This window comes from Rhinoraja longicauda, chromosome 2 (genome assembly GCF_053455715.1).
Source record: "Rhinoraja longicauda isolate Sanriku21f chromosome 2, sRhiLon1.1, whole genome shotgun sequence".
NCBI lineage: Eukaryota > Metazoa > Chordata > Chondrichthyes > Rajiformes > Arhynchobatidae > Rhinoraja > Rhinoraja longicauda.
Genome location: NC_135954.1, coordinates 112,591,135 through 112,610,461, shown reverse-complemented (window position 1 = coordinate 112,610,461; position 19,327 = coordinate 112,591,135). Strand labels below are relative to the sequence as shown.

Here is a 19,327-nt window from a genome sequence, read left to right as displayed (position 1 = left end):
GCCTTCTCCCCATATCACTTGATTCTAGTAGCCCCTAGAGCTCTAACTAACTCTCTTTTAAATTGATGCAGTGAATTGGCCTCCACTGCCATTTGTGGCAGAGAATTCCACAAATTCACAACTCTCTGAGTGAAAAGTTTCTTCTCACCTCAGTTTTAAATGGCCTCCCCTTTATTCTTAGACTGTGGCCCCTGGTTCTGGACTCCCCCAACATTGGGAAAAAATTTCCTGCATCTAGCTTGTCCAGTCCTTTTATAATTTTATACGACTCTCCAAGATCCCCTCTAATCCTTCTAAACTCCAGGGAATACAAGTCCAATCTTTCTTCATATGACAGTCCCTCCATCCCAGGGATTAACCTTGTGAATCTACGCTGCACTGCCTCAATAGCAAGGACGTCCATCCTCAAATTAGGAGACTATAACTGCACACAATACTCCAGGTGCGGTCTCACCAGGGCCCTATACAACTGCAGAAGGACTTCTTTACTCCTGTACTCAAAGCTTCTCGTTATGAAGGCCAACATGCCATCAGCCTTCTTCACTGCCTGCTGTACCTGCATGCTTACATTCAGTGACTGGTGTACAGGGACACCAAGGTCTCGTTGCACCTCCCCATTACCTAATCTGACACCATTGAGATAATAATTTGCCTCCTTATTTTTGCCGCCAAATGGTTATCAATACACAACATATGTATCTTGGTTACATATGTTAAACTATGTTATTGGTTAAGCTGCAGCAAGTAATTTCATTGTTAGTACACATGATACACGCTTGACTCTCGCATTGATTAATATATATCAGTAGACATTGAAAATATAATTACCAGTCAGGCTGTTCAGAGGCTTCCTCTCAATTTGCAAGGATTCCGTCGCTCCCACATCGTATTCTTTCATTTGCTCGAAGTCAATGATGTAGGGCTTGTTGTCAAAGGTCACATCAACCTTCTTCTGCTTCCGCTGGAAGGATTCCTCAATGAAAGCATTGGCTTTCAACGTGTACGGGATGGCGACACCTTGCCGGCTATGTCTCACCCACTGGACTGACTCGGCCAAAGTCACCTCTTCAGCCGTGTCCGCCTCGTCTTGGACAACCCACTGTATCAGCTGAGTGACGTTCTCCACCGCAGACAGCACGTAGCCCGCAAACCCGTGGATGATCACCTCGCTGCCCTGCCCAACGATGGTGACGGCATGCTTCCGCTGGAGGTATTCCAAGTAGCTCTTGTAGTCACCGCACAGGTTTTGGAAGCAGCTGTGTTCTATTGATTTTTTACACACAAGCGTTCGGATTTTCCTCTCCAATTCGCGGACCAGCTTGTTGAAATCCACTTCGGCACTGCCGTAGATTGTTAGCTGGGCGGAATTGGAAGTCCGAATGGCTTCTGCCTTGGACATTTTGATGGCCTCTTCAAACCTAGCCTCGGAGGTCTCCATGTTGGTCATCTGAGCTGCAAATCCCAGGTAGTCGCCGTCTGGGCTGACGGCCATCTTTGATAGTTCAATGGCTTTCTGGAAATCCTCCTCCTCTGTGTTCCGCAGCAGCCGGCTGTCCATGGAGTACTGCAGGGCAAGGCATAACTGGGGATCATCTGCATCCATCAGCTCAGCAGCAAAGCCACAAGCGCCATTGTTGTTGCCATCGCCATCCTGCAGCTTTGAGTCCTCATTGTCAATGACTCCCTCCTCAATTTCATTCTCAAAGCACGAGCTGGGCTGCTGGTCGGTGTAGATATCCTCATCGTCTAAATCGCTTTCACTGACGTCCGGTGCGTTTTGGGAAGTTGTAGTGATTGCATCTCCACTTATTCTTTCCTGATCAGTGTCTGTGATCGAGGCGAGCAAACTTCGGATCTCATCTGTAAAACACACGCAAAGATATTACGTTTGTGCTAGTTTCTCAGTGACATTAAAACTTCTGTTTGATGTCACAAAATACACCCGGTAATGACTATTCACAACAAGAGTCTCCACTTGCTCTCCATAAGCTTGCTGGTATTACTTTGGCTGAATCTTCCAGAGTCAATATCCTGGGAGGTTTCCGTTAAGATCACATAAGAGATAATTGAATTGAATTGAATTGAATATAGAATTGAATTGAATTACATTTTATTAGCCAAGTATGTGCACATACAAGGAATGTGCCTTGGTGCTCCGCTCGCAAGTAACAACACGACATACAGTAAACAATTAAGAATAAAGCATAAAACATTAAGAATAAAACATTGTAGTTTAAACATGTGAAGAATGAAATAAAATACCAGAGCAAAAGAAGGCTACAGACTTTTGATTGTTGAGTAGAGCTTTGGTTGTTGAATCAAAGCCACGACAGCCAGACATAAAACAGTGGAAAAAAAGCTGTTTTTATGTCTGGCTGTGGCTGCTTTGACAGTCCGGAGTCGCCTTCCAGAGGGAAGTGCTTCGAAGAGTTTGTGGCCAGGGTGAGAGGGGTCAGAGATGATCTTGCCCGCTCACTTCCTGGCCCTTTCAGTTCGTCGATGGGGGGAGGTTGCAGCCAACAACCTTCTTGATTGATCGAACAATGCACTGCAGACTCCAGATGTCGTGCTTGGTGGCTGAAGAGCAGAATTAGACCATTTGGCCCATGGTGCCTGCTGCTCAATTAAATAAAACTCGGTAGCCATGAAGTGGGAACACTGTTCTCTTGCTGGATCACTGCTTTGTGTTCATCTGTGGGAACTCAGCATCTTAGACATGAGACTTTGAGCTTACCAAGGTCTGGGACGTTGGCGTTCGGCTCAGTGGTCGTCACCGGCGATGGTTCTAACACTGGGAGCTGTGTCACGGCGACGGAGGCACCTCTCTCCAGCCTCGGTATTCCCTGGTTCCTTTGGGCTTCCAGGGGATGCTGGTGGAGGAGAGCAACATCAAGGTTAGGCCCAGTACGGTGGGAGGAGAGGGTGCCCAGCACCAGTGAGGAGCCTGGCTCAGATAACATTGACATCCTAACACAGCGTGACACGGTGAGATCACAAGCCAGAGGAAACTCACTCCAATCTGGTGCAAGGACAGGAAAGGTTTAGAGGTGCATGGGTCTATCAGGGCGAGCATGAGCAGCCATCTTGGCCAGCATGGATGACGTGGGCCAAAGTGCCAGTTTCTGTGCTGTATGACTCTGCACACACATCGAATCAGTTGTTCTCCCCACAGCGCTGCCACGCCCTCAGATTCTACCCCTCACTGATGCAGCACGGTGCAATTTACAGAGGCCAATCAACCTACCAACCCACACGTTTTTGGGATGTGGGAGGAAACCAGAGCACCCGGAGTAAACCCCCGAGATTACAGGGTGGACATGCAAACTCCACATGGACACTGCCTGAGGACAGGATTGAACTCGGGTGACTGGCGGCGGCTCTACCACCAGCGTTGCTGCTGCATGGGGTTTAAAGCAGTACTGGTCCTGGGGCCTGCGGCTTCCTGGGAAGAGAGGCAGGTGAGGATACTCTACCTCGGCCTGCGGCGTTATCCAGCAAGCTCGCTCCAACCGAATGGTGCACTTGTACTTCCTCTCCAGCTGCCTGAGGGTGTCGGTCCCGGCCGGCTCCAGCAGGAAACGTGAAATGCCGGGTTCCTGGAGCGCCACTGGTCTGGAGCAGATGGTGGCGATTATGCTGCGAAGGAGCTCGTCCATGGTCTGACAGGCCTTGGCTTGTCCAGTCACCTGTACACAGCAGGGAAATGGACAGAGGGAGTTTCATTCACTGACAGCACACAACGAGGAACAACACACTATACAGATACACCGATCAGCCAAAACATTATGACCACCTGCCTAATATGCTGTTGGTCCTCCGTGTGCAGCCTCATACGCAGCAGGGTGCGATGCACTGTGTATTGTGACACATTCCTCCCATGACCACCATTAACATTTTCTGTGACTTGTGCTACAGTCGACCTTCTGTCGGTTCGGACCAGACGGGATAGCCTTCGTTGCCCTCGCGCATCAATGAGCCTTGGGCGCCCAACACCCTGTCTGTCGCCGGTTTGTGGTTTGTCCCTCCTCGGACCACTGTCGGTAGGTACTCACCACTGCTGACCGGGAGCACCCCACAAGCCTTGCCGTTTCAGAGATGCTCTGACCCAGTCGTCTGGCCATAACAATTTGGCCCTTGTCAAAGTCGCTCAGGTCTTTACTCCTGTCCATTTCTCCTGCATCCAACACATCAACTTCAAGAACTGACTGTTCACTTGCTGCCTAATATATCCCACCCCTTGACAGGTGCCATTGTAACAAGATAATCAATGTTATTCACGTCACCTGTCAGTGGTCATAATGTTTTGGCTGGTATAATATTCACACTGTGCAGATACAATATACAGCACATGGGTTCAGTTCAGAGACACAGCATGGAAACAGACCCTTCACCCAACGAGTCCACACCAACCATCAATCACTCATTCACACTAGTTCTATGTTATCCCACTTTTGCATCCACTTGGGGCAATTTACAAAGGGCCAATTAACCTGCAAAGCCACACGTTTGGATGAGGGAGGAAACCGGAGCACCCGGGGGAAACCCATGCAGTCACAGGCAGAACATGCAAACTCCACACAGACAGCACCTAGAGTAAGGAAGGATTAAACCTGGGTCTCTGGTGGTGGGAAGCAGTGGCTTTACCAGCTGTGCCACTGTGCCACCATAAGACATGCCACAGATAAAATATTCAGCACACAATGCAAATATAATCATCAGTTCACAGCAAATTCATACCTTGATATTATAGGAAACACATTGCAAGTTACTACAGGCAGACAGAGTAGTAAAAAGGTGTGTGGCATGCTGGACTTATCAGTCAAGGTATTGAGTATAGCAGCTGGCACGTAATGTTACAGTTGTCCTAAACATTGATGAGGCTGTACTTTTAGGATTACGTTCAGTTTTGGTCACCCTGCTACGGGAAAGATGCCGTTAAACTGGAAAGAGTGCAGAGAAGATTTACGAAGATGCTCCCTGGACCTGAGGGCCTGAGCTACAGGGAGAGGTTGGGCAGGCCAGGGCTTTATCCGTTGGAGTGCAGGAGGCTCAGGGAGTGATCGTATAGAGGCATACAAAATCACGAGGGGAATAGACACGGTGAATGCAGTCAGAGAGATGCGGGCAAATGGAACGAGGGTACATGGGCTATCTTGGTCGGCAGCAACGAGTTGGGCCAAAGGCCCCGTTTCCAAGCTAGACGTGTTTATGTAGCAAGATATCTGAAGGAAGTGAACATGAGCACAGTCGGACAGTGTTTCATGTTGAACCACGTGGACAGATAAGAGTAGTGTGGGAGCCAACAAGCTATATGTGGTAGGTATAGAGGTCTAGGGGCTAGGGATATTGGGGAGAAGGCAGGCACGGGTTACTGATCGTGGATGTTCGGCCATGATCACAATGAATGGCGGTGCTGACTTGATGGGCCGAATGGCCTCCTCCTACACCTATTTTCTATGTTTCTCTGTTACATAGATAGGGAGGATCGAGGGACATCAACAGAGTCAGAGTCTGCACTGCATTGAATGCACTGAATGCGGGTAATCGGTGATCTGGACAGAGCAGTTCCGTGCCTGTTGGTCAGGTTGTGCGGGTCAGTTCAAGAACCCGATGGTTGTAGTAAAGTAGCTGTCCCTGAACCTGGTGGGTGTGGGGCTTCAGGCTTCTGCATCGTCTGCCCGGTGGTAGCAGCGAGGAGAAGGCACGCTGGGGACTGGGTGAGAAGCAGCAGTGATAATAACAAAAGGGTGGTGGAAGAGTTTGATGGGACATGGGCTGGTGCTGCAGGAGGCCTCAATGCAAATGACCAAAGTGCTGGAGTAACTCAGCGCGTCAGGCAGCATCTCAGGATGAAAAACGATGGGAGACATTTGGGGTTGGGACTCTTCTTCAGGAAGAAACTTTTTCACCCAGAGAGTTGTGAATTTGTGGAATTCTCTGCTGCAGAAGGCAGTGGAGGCCAATTCACTGGATGAATTTAAAAGAGAGTTAGATAGAGCTCCAGTGGCATCAAGGGATATGGGGAGAAGGCAGGCACGGGTTACTGATTGTGGATGATCAGCCGTGATCACAATGAATGGCGGTGCTGGCTCGAAGGGCCAAATAGTCCCCTCCTGCACCTATTTTCTATGTTTCTATGTTTCAGACTGAAAGTAGAAGGGAGGGAACTGGAGATGAGAAAAGGCCAGAACAAAGCAGATAACCGAGGGTGGAGCCCATAATGGACCATCGTTGGCTGTGAAGACCCTTCCTTGGTCGTCCGGTGTTCTGGCCGTTTCTTGCCTTCAGTTCCCTCCCCTCTACTTTCAGTCTGAAGACCCGAAATGTCACCCATCCTTTTTCTCCTGAGATGCTACCTGACCTGTTGAGTTACTCCAGCATTTTGTGTGTATCTTTGGTGTACATACCGGCATCTGCAGGTCCTTTCACCCACACTCCATGGAAAGGGCCAATGTACTACCTCAACAAAGCACAAAGAAAGTTGAGCAGCAGATTGAAAGCCTACCCTTAGTCCTGAGACATCGCCTTCCAGTGGGAATATGGAAACCTCCCCGTATCCCATGAGCAGATCCTGGTGGTACTCCTGCAAGTAACGGAACTTTCCGGGCTCCATGGCTATGACGGACTCCTGCAGAATCGCCTCCCTCAGCAGCAGCTCCACCCGCTGCTGGTTCTCCGCCTGGAAGGGGGCCAGGGAGGTGAACCAGACCTGGTCGCCCGCGTCGGTCAGCTGCGCGTTGCAACACCGCAGCGTCGGCAGCAGCTTCTCCCACTCGGGGGAGGTCAGCGCGTGGAGTTGTTGGTCCGTCACCGAGACGCTGAACTTGGAGACCTGCTGCTCGATCAGGCCGGCGGCCTCGCGGGCAACCGGCAGCGAAGGCCCGCACACCGTCATCACCAGGTCGGAGATGGAGTAGCAGGACGAGCGTTCCTTCAACAAGCTCTGGAGGTGATCCCGAACCTCGGCCCCCGAGAGGAACGTCGCCAGGTCGTTGCCGACGGCGACCTCCACTTGGGCCACGCTGTTGAGGAACTCCAGGATCTGGCTCTTCCCCTTCTGCACCTGCGCGAGGACACTCCCCCTCACGTGGATAACGCCATCAGAGTCCATCTCCAGGGTCCGGTCTGGGCACTCGGCCTGCAGCTCCTGCAGGAAGCCGCTGGACTGCAGGACCTGCATCCTCAGCGCGTCGGGGACGGTCACCATGCTCGAGGCCTGGGTGGGCGGCTCCTCGCCCTCCACCCTCCCCCCCTCGCCCTCCACCCTCCCCTCCTCGCCCTCCACCCTCCCCTCCTCGCTCTCCAGCCCATCCTCAGAGGGGTGGAGGAAGCTGTAGTAGGGGCGAACGAGCAGCTCCCTTTGCTGCAGAATCTGCTTCTTCTGGACGACTCTCTCCACATCTGAAATAGAAGCAGACACAGATTTTTTTTAATCAAAAATATTTATTCAAATATTAAAATAATATATACAATAAAACCAAAACAGAACCCACCACCATAACACAAGACAAACAATAAACTACTGTACAACTATCTTACACTCCTTGTCCAAGATGCACTCAACCCCCCGTGGCCCCGGAAACCCCCCAGGGTGCCCATGGACAGCACGCGGTCCCTCTCTAACACCACCCGGGCACGGACGTAACCCCGGAAAAGTGGCAGGCAGCCGGCTCGGGCAGAGCCCTCTTCCGCCTGGCGCCGTGACTCGCGGATGGCCAGCTTGGCCAGGCCCAGGAGCAACCCAACCCAACCAGGACATCCTCGGCCCTGCCCTCTCCCCTACGCACAGGGTGTCCAAAGATGCGGATGGTGGGTGTGAAGTGCAGCCAGAAGGCAAGGAGCAGCCCCTTTACAGATACAGTGGGTGACTACTTATGGAACAATGGCCTCCCGCAACATAGTGGCTTAGGTTTATTACTGTCATGTGTACTGAGGTACAGTGAAAAGCTTTGCTTTGCATGCTGTCCAAACAGAGCAGATATTGCCACAAATAAATACAATCACATCAAACTCAAGTCCAACAGGTAGAGCAAAGGGGAAGATACAGAGTGCAGAATATAGTTCTCAGCATTGTAGTGCATCAGTTCCATTGATAATGTCCGCAATGGGGTAGAGGTGAATCGGACAGTAACCTAGTTTGTGGAAGGACCGTTCAGAAGCCTGATAATAGAGGGTCCCCCCTCCATGGGTATACGGATCGAGCTGCCAGAGGAAGCACTTGAGGCAGGTACAATAACATTTAAGGGACATTTGGACAGGTACATAGGCAGGAACGGCTGAGAGGATTATGGGCCAAATGCAGGCAAATGGAACTAGCATAGTTGGGCATCTGCTCAGCATGGACATGTTGGATTGAAGGGCCTGTTTCTATTCTCTGTCACTACAACACTACCCTTAAACCATAGGGCGGTCGGTGGCTTCCAAAAAACAACGATCCGGCCTTCACAACTTTTCAGGGTCAAGAATTCCAGAATTCAGCATCCTCTGCCAGAACTCCCCATGCATCTACTTTTAAATGTCAATGCTCTTTAATCATGAAGTCAGAGTCACACAGCTTGGAAACAGGCCCTTCGGCCCAACTTGCTTCAAGCCAACCAACATGCCCCATCTACACTAGTTCCACCTGTCTGCGCTTGGCCCAAATCCCTCTAAACCTCTCCTATCCATGTACCTGTTCAAATGTATCTTAAATGCAATGATAGTCCCTGCCTCAACTACCTCCTCCTGCTGCTCGTTCCATACACCGACGACACTTTGTGTGAAAAAGTTGTCCTTCAAGTTCCTATTAAATCTTTACCCTCTCACCTTAAACCTATGTCCTCTGGTCCTCGATTCCCCTACTCTGGGCAAGAGACTCTGTGCATCTACCCAATCTGTTCCCCTCATGATTTTGTACACCTTTATAAGATCTCCCCTCAACCTCCTGCGCTGCAAAGAATAAAGTCTTCCCCTAACACTTCCCCACTCCCCCGTAACTTGTACTTGTCATTGAATTGTCGATAAGGACCTTCCCATTCCTGGAACTCGACTATGGCCTTAGCGCCCGGGAGCATGGTGACGTCGAGCACCGTCCCGCCGTTGCTCCGCCGGCTCTCGAAGTAGAGGCGCATCAGCTCCTCGTCATCGCTGGGGCCGAGGTTTTCCACCAGGACGCGGTCGGTGTGAGGGAGCTGCTCCACCTGTACAGTCACCCCATGCAAACACCGGCCTTCAGCCTTCCTCTTCATCTCTTCCACAGCTGAAACGGTGAGAAAATAAAACACTTGGAAGTTACTTTGGAGATTGACAAGCAGTAAAACTGACAACCAGTAGGGCGGTCACGGTGGCGCAGCGGTAGAGTTGCTGCCTTACAGCGAATACAGCGCCGGAGACCCGGGTTCCATCCCAACTATGGGTGCTGTCTGTACCGAGTTTGTACATTGATTTTACTGCACATTTATGTATATGTGACAAATAAAATGACTATTGACATTCTCCCCGTGACCTGCGTGGGTTTTCTCCGAGATCTTCGGTTTCGTCCCACACTCCAAAGACGTACAGATATGTAGGTTAATTGGCTGGGTAAATGTAAAAATTGTCCCTAGTGGGTGTAGGATAGTGTTAATGTGCGGGGATTGCTGGGCGGCACGGACTTGGAGGGCCGAAAAGGCCTGTTTCCGGCTGTATATATATGATATGATATGATGATATGATATGATATCCGAAACTAGAACTGCACACAATACTCTAGTTATGGCTCGACATATTATTTTGTAAAGTTCAAAGCTTCCCATATACTGTTGTACGAAAATAGGTTTAGTTTAGAGATATAGCATGGAAACAGGCCCTTCGGCCCACAGAATCCACACTGACCAGTTCACACTAGTTCTATGTTACCCCACTTTCACATCGCCTCCTTTCACAATAGGGGCAATTGTCAGAGGTCAGTTGACGTACAAACCAGAAAACGCAGAGGAAACACATGTGCTCAAAGGGAGAACGTGCAAGCTCCACACAGAAAACACCTGAGGTCAGCAGGCAGTGACGAAAGCTAATGGCATGTTGGCCTTCATAACGAGAGGATTTGATAATAGGAGTAAAGAGGTCCTTCTGCAGTTGTACAGGGCCCTGGTGAGATCACATCTGGAGTACTGTGTGTAGTTTTGGTCTCCTAATTAGAGGGAGGACATCCTTGCTATTGAGGCAGTGCAGCGTGTGTTCACGAGGTCAATCCCCAGGATGGTGGGACTGTCATATGAGGAAAGACTGGGCTTGTATTCACTGGAATTTAAAAGGATGAGAAGGGATCTTATAAAAACATATAAAATTCTAAAAGGATTGGACAAGCTAGATGCAGGATAAATGTTCCCAATGATGGGAGAGTCCATAACCAGGGGCCACACAGTCTAAGAGTAAAGGGGAGGCCATTTAAAATTGAGGTGAGAAAAAACTTTTTCACCCAGAGAGTTGTAAATTTGTGGAATTCTCTGCCGCAGAGGGCAGTGGAGGCCAATTCACTGGATGAATTTAAAAGAGAGTTAGATAGAGCTCTAGGGGCTAGCGGAATCAAGGGGTATGGGGAGAAGGCAGGCACGGGTTACTGATTGTGGATGATCAGCCATGATCACAATGAATGGCGGTGCTGGCTTGAAGGGTCAAATGGCCTCCTCCTGCACCTATTTTCTATGTTTCTATGTCAGGATCAAACCTGTGCTGTGAGGCACGGCTCTAACGACTGTGCCACCCTCTGGCTGGCCTTTGGGTTGCTAATCCAGGAACTTCACCACTGCCTCAGTATGTTGTACAGCCTCGGGGAGAGGGGGGTGGGACACAGACGCACCGTGGACAAGCACACAGGACTTATCGCTCGCACTCACCTGGTGCAGGCAGTGCATCTCGGAAGTGAACGGCTGCTTGCGTCCTGTCCGGGCTGAAGTGCACAGTGAACCCTTCACCGTCGAGTCCCGTGATATACTCCAGGAAAAGCGTCAGGATGTCATCGGCAAAGTCGGGGCTCAGGTCTCGCAGCACCACTGCCCTCGGGTCATTGGGCGGCACCCTCTTCACAATCAGATGGACGTCCTGGAACTTGTGCTCCGGCTTCGAGATGACTTGCTGAGCATCTGCAACCAGCAGAGACAGGGAAAGATGTAGATTTAGAGATACAGCGTGGAAACAGGCCCTTCGGCCCACCGGGTCCACGCCGCCCAGCGATCCCCGTACATTAACAATATCCCACACACACTAGGGACAATTTTTACATTTGCCCAGCCAATTAACCTACATACCTGTACGTCTTTGGAGTGTGGGAGGAAACCGAAGATCTCGGAGAAAACCCACGCAGGTCACGGAGAGAACGTACAAACTCCGTACAGACGGTGCCGGTAGTCAGGATCGAACCTGAGTCTCCGGTGCTGCATTCGCTGTAAGGCAGCAACTCTACCGCTGCGCCACCGTGCCGCCCTTCAGGACGGACCGGAAACTCATAGGATCACAGGTAGAATCACTGCGGGCATGGGGAGAGGTTAGATGGGCTTGGAGGGGTTTCTCTTTGGACTGTGGAAGGCTGACCTTCACTCAGTCCGCCTGAACCAACCTGATCTCCCAGACGCAATACATTTTAATACCCCTTCCGATTCCCACACTGACCTTTCTGTCCTCGGTCTCCTCCATTGTCAGAATGAGGCTAACTGCAAATTGGAGGAACAGTATCTCATATTTCGCTTGGGCAGCTTACAGCTCAGTGGTATGATTAGTGATTTCTCTCACTTCAAGTAACCCTGGCATTCCCTCTCTCTCTATCCCTCCCCCACCCAAGTCGCACTGCTTCTCCTTTTCACCCAACAAACAGCTAACAATGGCCTGTTTCCATATCATCGTTACATTATTTTGCATATCTTTCATTCATTGTTCTGTATCTCTCTACATCATCGTTTACATCTCTCGTTTCCCTTTCCCATGACTTTCAGTCTGAAGAAGGGTCTCGACCCAAAACGTCACCCAATGCTTCTCTCCAGAGATGCTGCCTGTCCTGCTGAGGTAATCCAGTTTTTTGTGTCAATCTTCGGGTGACCTTAGAGGTGTGCAAGATCGTGAGGGGCATGGATAAAGTGAACGCACACAGTCTTTATTCCAGGTTAGAGCATTCTAATACAGGAGGGCATAGGTTTAAGGAGACTCGGGTTCAATCCTGACCACGGGTGCTGTCTGTACGGAGTTAGTACGTTCTCCCCATGATCTGCATGGGTTTTCTCCACACTTAAAAGGCGTACAGGTTTGTAGGTTAAATCGCTTGGTAAATGTTTAAATGAATTGTCCCTAGTGGGTGTGGGATAGACAATAGACAATAGGTGCAGGAGTAGGCCATTCAGCCCTTCGAGCCAGCACCGCCATTCAATGCGATCATGGCTGATCACTCTCAATCAGTACCCCGTTCCTGCCTTCTCCCCATACCCCCTCACTCCGCTATCCTTAAGAGCTCTATCCAGCTCTCTCTTGAAAGCATCCAACGAACTGGCCTCCACTGCCTTCTGAGGCAGAGAATTCCACACCTTCACCACTCTCTGACTGAAAAAGTTCTTCCTCATCTCCGTTCTAAATGGCCTACCCCTTATTCTTAAACTGTGGCCCCTTGTTCTGGACTCCCCCAACATTGGGAACATGTTTCCTGCCTCTAATGTGTCCAATCCCCTAATTATCTTATATGTTTCAATAAGATCCCCCCTCATCCTTCTAAATTCCAGTGTATACAAGCCTAATTGCACCAGCCTTTCAACATACGACAGTCCCGCCATTCCGGGAATTAACCTAGTGAACCTACGCTGCACGCCCTCAATAGCAAGAATATCCTTCCTCAAATTTGGAGACCAAAACTGCACACAGTACTTCAGGTGCGGTCTCACCAGGGCCCGGTACAACTGTAGAAGGACCTCTTTGCTCCTATACTCAACTCCCCTTGGTACGAAGGCCAACATTCCATTGTGTTCCATTGTGATAGTGTTAAAAATTGTCCCTAGTGGGTGTAGGATACTCCCAGTAGTCCCTGGTGGCCTTCGGAAGTGATGACCACAAGATATAAGACATGTCTAACTGTTTCTTAAACGTTGTGATAGTCCCAGCCTCAACTACCTCCTCTGGCAGCTTGTTCCATACACACACCACCCTTTGTGTGAAAAAGTTACACCTCAGATTACTATTAAATCTGCTCCCCTTCACCTTGAACCGATGTCCTCTGGTATAGTGACTATTGTGGTTAGGTTACCTAGTATTACAACTTACTGTATTATTGATTATTTTATATTTATTTGTTGTATTATTGCATGAATATTCCTGTTAAGTTGCAGCAAGTACAGAGAAGACGTTACCAGGACTAGAGGGCCTGAGCTATAGGGAGAGGTTGAGTGGCCTGGGTCTCTAGTCCTTGGAATGCAGGAGGATGAGGGGTGATCTTATAGAGGTGATGCACAGAGTCTCTTGCCCAGACTGGATGAATCGAGGACCAGAGGTTTAAGGTGAAGGGGAAAAGATTTTATAGGAACCTGAGGGGTAACCTTTTCACACAAAGGGTAGTGGGTGTATGGAACAAGCTTCCAAAAGAGGTAGTTGAGGCAGGGACTTTCTCAGCATTTAAGAAACAGTTAGACATGTACATGGATAGGACAGGTTTGGAGGGATGTGAACCAAACGCGGGCAGGTGGGACCAGTGTAGCTGGGACCAGTTGGCCAGGGTGGGAAGTTGGGCCGAAGGGCCTGTTTCCACACGTATCACTCTACCACTCCATGGCATTACACAGGGATGACTCCACACAACTGTAACTAAGGCACAGGAAACCACACTAGAATAGTCCTGAGGGGTAGAGGAGGGAGCACAATGCAAAGGGAGGCAGGATTCGTTTTTCAGAAGATACACCCTCTCAGAATGGGGCTGAAACACAACAGAAATTGCAGCCAAATGGGGATTTGCCAAAGCAACACAACAAGGAACAGGATTAAGCCATTTAGTTACCCAAACCTGCACCCACTTTCATTGCAATACCCTATTTAACCTTGCTGGAGTCTGCCTGCTCGTCACAGAAGAGGCTCTGCTAACATCCACTATAATTGCTCCACTCTTTTAAATGTTTATTCCAACTCTACATCTATCTGGTTAATTTCCCCCCTCCTTTATCTGTTGTACTTGATTCTACAAATGTATAGTATGATTTGACTGGATAACACACATTCAATCCCGGTTCAATCCTGACTATGGGTGCTATCTATATGGATTGTTAGTCCCCCATTTCAGGGCACCATAATGTTTGGGACACAGCAATGTCATGTAATTGAAAGTAGTCATGTTTAGTATTTTGTGGCATATCTTTTGCAATGCAATGACTGCTTGAAGTCAGTGATTCATGGACATCACCAGTTGCTGGGTGTCTTCTCTGGTGATGCTCTGCCAGGCCTGTATTGCAGCCATCTTTAGCCATGTTTTGGGGGCTAGTCCCCTTCAGTTTTCTCTTCAGCATATAAAAGGCAGGCTCAATTGAGTTCAGATCGGGCAATTGACTTGGCCACTCAAGAATTTACCATTTTTTAGCTTTGAAAAACTCCTTTGTTGCTTTAGCAGTATGTTTGGGTTCATTGTCTTGATGTAGAATGAACTGTCGGCCAATGGGTTTTGAGGCATTTGTTTGAACTTGAGCAGATAGGATGTATCTATACACTTCAGAATTCATTATGCTACTACCATCAGCAGTTGTATCATCAATGAAGATAAGTGAGCCAGTACCTTCAGCAGCCATACATGCCCAGGCCATAACACCCCCACCACCGTGTTTCACAGATGAGGTGGTATGCTTTGGATCTTGGGCGGTTCCTTCTCTCCTCCATACTTTGCTCTTGCCATCACTCTGATAGTAGTTAATCTTCATCTCACCTGTCCACCTTTCTCCAGAACTGTGGTTGCTCATTCAAGTACTTCTTGACAAACTGTAACCTGGCCATCCTATTTTTGCAGCTAACCAGTGGTTTGCATCTTGCAGTGTAGCCTCTGTATTTCTGTTCATGAAGTCTTCTGTGGACAGTGGTCATTGACAGAACCATACCTGACTCCTGAAGAGTGTTTCTGATCTGTCGGACTGGTGTTTGGGAATTATTTTCTTTATTATAGAGAGAATTCTTCTGTCATCAGCTGTGGAGGTCTTCCTTGGCCTGCCAGTCCCTTTGTGATTAGTGAGCTCACCAGTGCTCTCTTTCTTCTTAATGATGTTCCAAACAGTTGATTTTGGTAAGCCTAAGGTTTGGCTGATGTCTCTAACAGTTTTATTCTTGTTTCTCAGTCTCATAATGGCTTCTTTGACTTTCATTGGCACAACTTTGGTCCTCATGTTGATAAACAGCAATAAATGTTTCCAAAAGTGATGGAAAGACTGGAGAAACGACTAGGTGCTGAGAGCTCTCTTATACCTGCATTAAGGAGGCAATTAAACACACCTGAGCAATTACAAACACCCGTGAAGCCATGGGTCCCAAACATTATGGTGCCCTGAAATGGGGGGACTATGTATAAACCCAGCTGTAATTTCTACATTGTGAAACCAAAATGTATAAAAATACAAAATGCTGGAGTAACTCAGCGGGTCAGGTAGCATCTCAGGAGAGAGTTAGATAGAGCTCTAGGGGGTAGTGGAATCTGTGGGATATGGGGAGAAGGCCGGCACGGGTTATTGATTGTGGACGATCAGCCATGATCACAATTAATGGTGGTGCTGGCTCGAAGGGCCAAATGGCCTCCTCCTGCACCTATTTTCTGTTTCTATGAGTAGGAATGGATGACGTTTCGGGTCGAGACCCTTCTTCAGACTGAAGGGTCTTGACCCGAGACGTAATCAGTCTGAAGAAGGGTCTCGACCCGAAATGTCACCCATTCCTTCTCTCCCGAGATGCTGCCTGACCCGCAGAGTTACTCCAGCATTTTGTGTCTACCTTCGATTTAAACCAGCATCTGCAGTTTTTTTTCCTATGTATAAAAATACGCTTTAATAAAATCTGACAATGTGCACTCTAACCACATGTGATTTTTTTCTATTACAAATTTCAAATTGTGGAGTACAGAGGCAAATAAATAAATGATGGGTCTTTGTTCCAAACATTATGGAGGGCACTGTACTTCTATCAGGTCTCCCCTCAATCTCTGACGCTCCAGGGAAAACAATCCCTGTTTGTCCGACCTCTCCTTATAGCTAACACACTCTAATACAGGCAGCATTCTGGTAAACCTCTTCCGCATCCTCACCAACACATCCTTCTGGGTCATCAAAACTGCACACAATATTCCAAATGCCGCCTAACCAAAGTTCTATAAAACTGCAATGTGATTTCCTGACTTTTATACTCGGTAATAGACCCAAAAAGCTGGAGTAACTCAGCGGGTCAGACAGCATGTATATGAAGGGGCTGCAGATGCTGGTTTCAATTGAAGACAGACACAAAATTTTGGGTCCAGCTTTTTGGGTCAGACAGCATCTCTGGAGAAAAGAGCTAATAGGTGACGTTTCAGGTCGGGACCCTTCTTCATACTCGGTGTCCTGACTGATGAAGGAAAGCATACCGTACGCCTTCTTTACCACTCTGACTACTTGTGTTTCCAGTTTCAGGTAGTTACTACACGGGCGTGGACCCGTTGGGTCCAAATCTCTCCTGCGGGCTTGGCAACCCTCCGTGCAAACCTCTCCTACGGCCAGCAGCAGGAGAGCTCTCCTCATCTCCCCCCCCCCATTGGCTGCCACTCCCGTCACTCGTCCAAGCAGCAACCCACCCCCAACCATGCACACACAGATGCGGCGGCCATCTTACATAAATATTACTGCTACAGGCCTCTCCTGCGGGCCTGGCAACCCTCTTCCAACTGACGATCCATGGGCACCCCGCCCCCCATTGGCCGCCACTCCCGTTATTCGGGCGGGTTTCATTGTGACGTTGAATGCAGATGACGGCCAGGGGAAATGGAAAAGTGATTTTATAAACTTTAAAAATATGTTTTTTAACGTTTAAGAAGTGAAAAACTTTTAAAATATAACAACCATTTGAACCACAAGACAATGATGATTAAGGTGGTGCCAAAATTGTACATATAAAAGATAGATGGACTTTGACCCGAAGATCCCTCTGTACATCAATGCATGCTTTCCCCTTATATTCAACCTTCCAAAGTGCAATCCTTTGCACTTGCCCGGATTAAACTCCATCCTACTTGTTCCGTTGCTGCCTGCTTTCCAACCTTCCCTCCGCTCCCCCTTGGCATTTCACCTGCCGGGTTCTCGAAGGTGATCACGGCGTGGTCTCCGTCCTGCTTAATGGATAAAACTTTTCCTCCCCCCGAGCGGCGTTTGTTCTCGAAGTACAAGGTGAGAATGTCGGTGGGCATGTCGGCAACGCCTCGAACCTCCACCATGGGATTGTCGCCGAGACCCTGTTCCTCCATCTTAGCACCTGCGATGCAAAGAACAGCCAAAGGTTAGTCAAAATCTTCTCTCGTTTCGCCACCACTTGAAGCATCAAGGCAGAAAATGTTCCCAATGTTGGGGGAGTCCAGAACCAGGGGCACAGTCTAAGAATAAAGGGGAGGTCATTTAAAACTGAGGTGAGAAGAAACTTTTTCACCCAGAGAGTTGTGATATTGTGGAATTCTCTGCCACAGAGGGCAGTGGAGGCCAATTCACTGGATGAGTTTAAAAGAGAGTTAGATAGAGCTCTAGGGCCCAGTGGAATCAAGGGATATGGGGAGAAGGCAGGCACAGGTTACTGATTGTGGATGATCAGCCGTGGATGATCAATGAATGGCGGTGCTGGCTCAAAGGGCCAAATGGCCTCCTCCTGCACCTATTTTCTATGTTAAAATGCAAAGCAAATAAAGCTCACCATTAAATCCGATTCCAGTTGGAGAAACAGAGCAGTGCAACACGTCAGCATTTTGGCTCAACCCACCTAGATCAAAGGCTATTCCCACTGCCCTGCCGGCTCCTCCATTTTCATTAAACATTAGGAAGACCATACCCTCTCATCTATCTATATACTAAAACTCTTGTTTGTTTGTTTGTTTGTTCCTGTACTACAGCCAAAACGGTACACGATAGCGTGACAATTGTAGGCCCACCTTACTCACCGTCGTCGTCCCTTTGGTGCTAATGGAAGAAGTTTCATTGAAATTGGTGTTACGTTTTTAAAGTTATTCATATTTTAAAGTTTAAATCTATCTCCTAGCGAGGGAGGGGGGAGTAGAGGGAGGATAAGGGGCGCTGCGGGGGATGGAGTTGGGGGAGAGGAGGAGAGGGTGCTGTACCAATGCAGGAAAGGTTTGGGCCCAACGGGTCCACTTGGTCTAGTCACAATTATTACTCCAAACATTTCTCCTTCATTGTCCAGTGCAGGGTGACACGGCTGTTAGAGCTGCTGCCTCACAGCACCGGAGACCCGTGTTCGATCCTGACCTCTGGTGCTGTCTGTGTGGGGTTTGCACGTTCTCCCTATAACCGTGCGCATTTCCTCCGGGAACCACAGTTTCCTCCCACATCCCAAAGACGTTCGGGTTTGTAGGTTAATAAGCTTCTGTAAATTGCCCCTGGTGTGTAGGGGGTGGATGAGAAAGTGGGATAACATAGAACCAGCGTGAACGGGTGATCAATGGTTGGCGTGGACTTGGCTGACCGAAAGGCCTGTTTCCGTGCTGTATATCTAAACTAAACTTCCCTTGAAAGGCGACCATTTTCACCCTAGGTCATTCCCTCGTCTCCCCATGGGGCTAAAGATATAAAATTTAAAAGTGCTTACCACCAGATTCAGGAACAGCTTCTCCCCACTGTTATCAGACTACTGAACAGCAAGCCAGGATGAGGTTCTGATCTCCCAACCTACCTCACTGCAGCCCTTGCACATTTTCCACCTGTGCTTTCTCTGTAACTATAGCACAATAACTTGGTAACACTATATTCTGCATTCTGATATTTTTCTCTTTGCACTGCGTGTGGTAAATTTGACTGGATCCCAAGTTTTTCACTATATCTCGGTGAATGAGACAATCATGAACCATCACTAATCTCTTGTAAAATAAGTCCCTCACCTTGGGACAACTCTAGAACCATCTGAGGCCCATCGCAAATTGGAGGAACAGCATCTCATATTTCGCTTGGGCAGTTTACACCCCAGTGGTATGAACATTGACTTCTCTAACTTCAGATAGTTCCTCTGTCCCTCTCTTTCCCCTCCCCCTTCCCAGTTCTCCCACTAGTCTTTCTGTCTCCGACTACATCCTATCTTTGTCGTGCCCACTCCCCTGACATCAGTCTGAAGAAGGGTCTCGACCCGAAAC

The 19,327-nt window shown here is 48.8% G+C and overlaps 1 protein-coding gene across 4 annotated transcripts in view; it reads right to left on the bottom strand.

The window, feature by feature from the left end:
* parp10 (poly(ADP-ribose) polymerase family member 10) overlaps positions 1–19,327 on the bottom strand; it is a 41,378-nt gene that overhangs the window by 6,296 nt on the left and 15,755 nt on the right. For 2 of the 4 annotated variants that reach the window (XM_078426032.1, XM_078426041.1), the window contains 7 exons: positions 17,269–17,451; positions 10,857–11,102; positions 9,008–9,238; positions 6,506–7,401; positions 3,474–3,686; positions 2,735–2,870; positions 829–1,860 (listed from right to left, as the gene is read on the bottom strand). In XM_078426032.1, the coding sequence (XP_078282158.1) occupies positions 829–1,860; positions 2,735–2,870; positions 3,474–3,686; positions 6,506–7,401; positions 9,008–9,238; positions 10,857–11,102; positions 17,269–17,443 (2,929 nt within the window). In that variant the 5' untranslated portion in view covers positions 17,444–17,451. Of the gene's footprint in view, positions 1–828; positions 1,861–2,734; positions 2,871–3,473; positions 3,687–6,505; positions 7,402–9,007; positions 9,239–10,856; positions 11,103–14,749; positions 15,149–17,191; positions 17,452–19,327 lie in introns of those variants that run through there. The other 2 variants (XM_078426048.1, XM_078426023.1) reach the window with 2 other exon arrangements.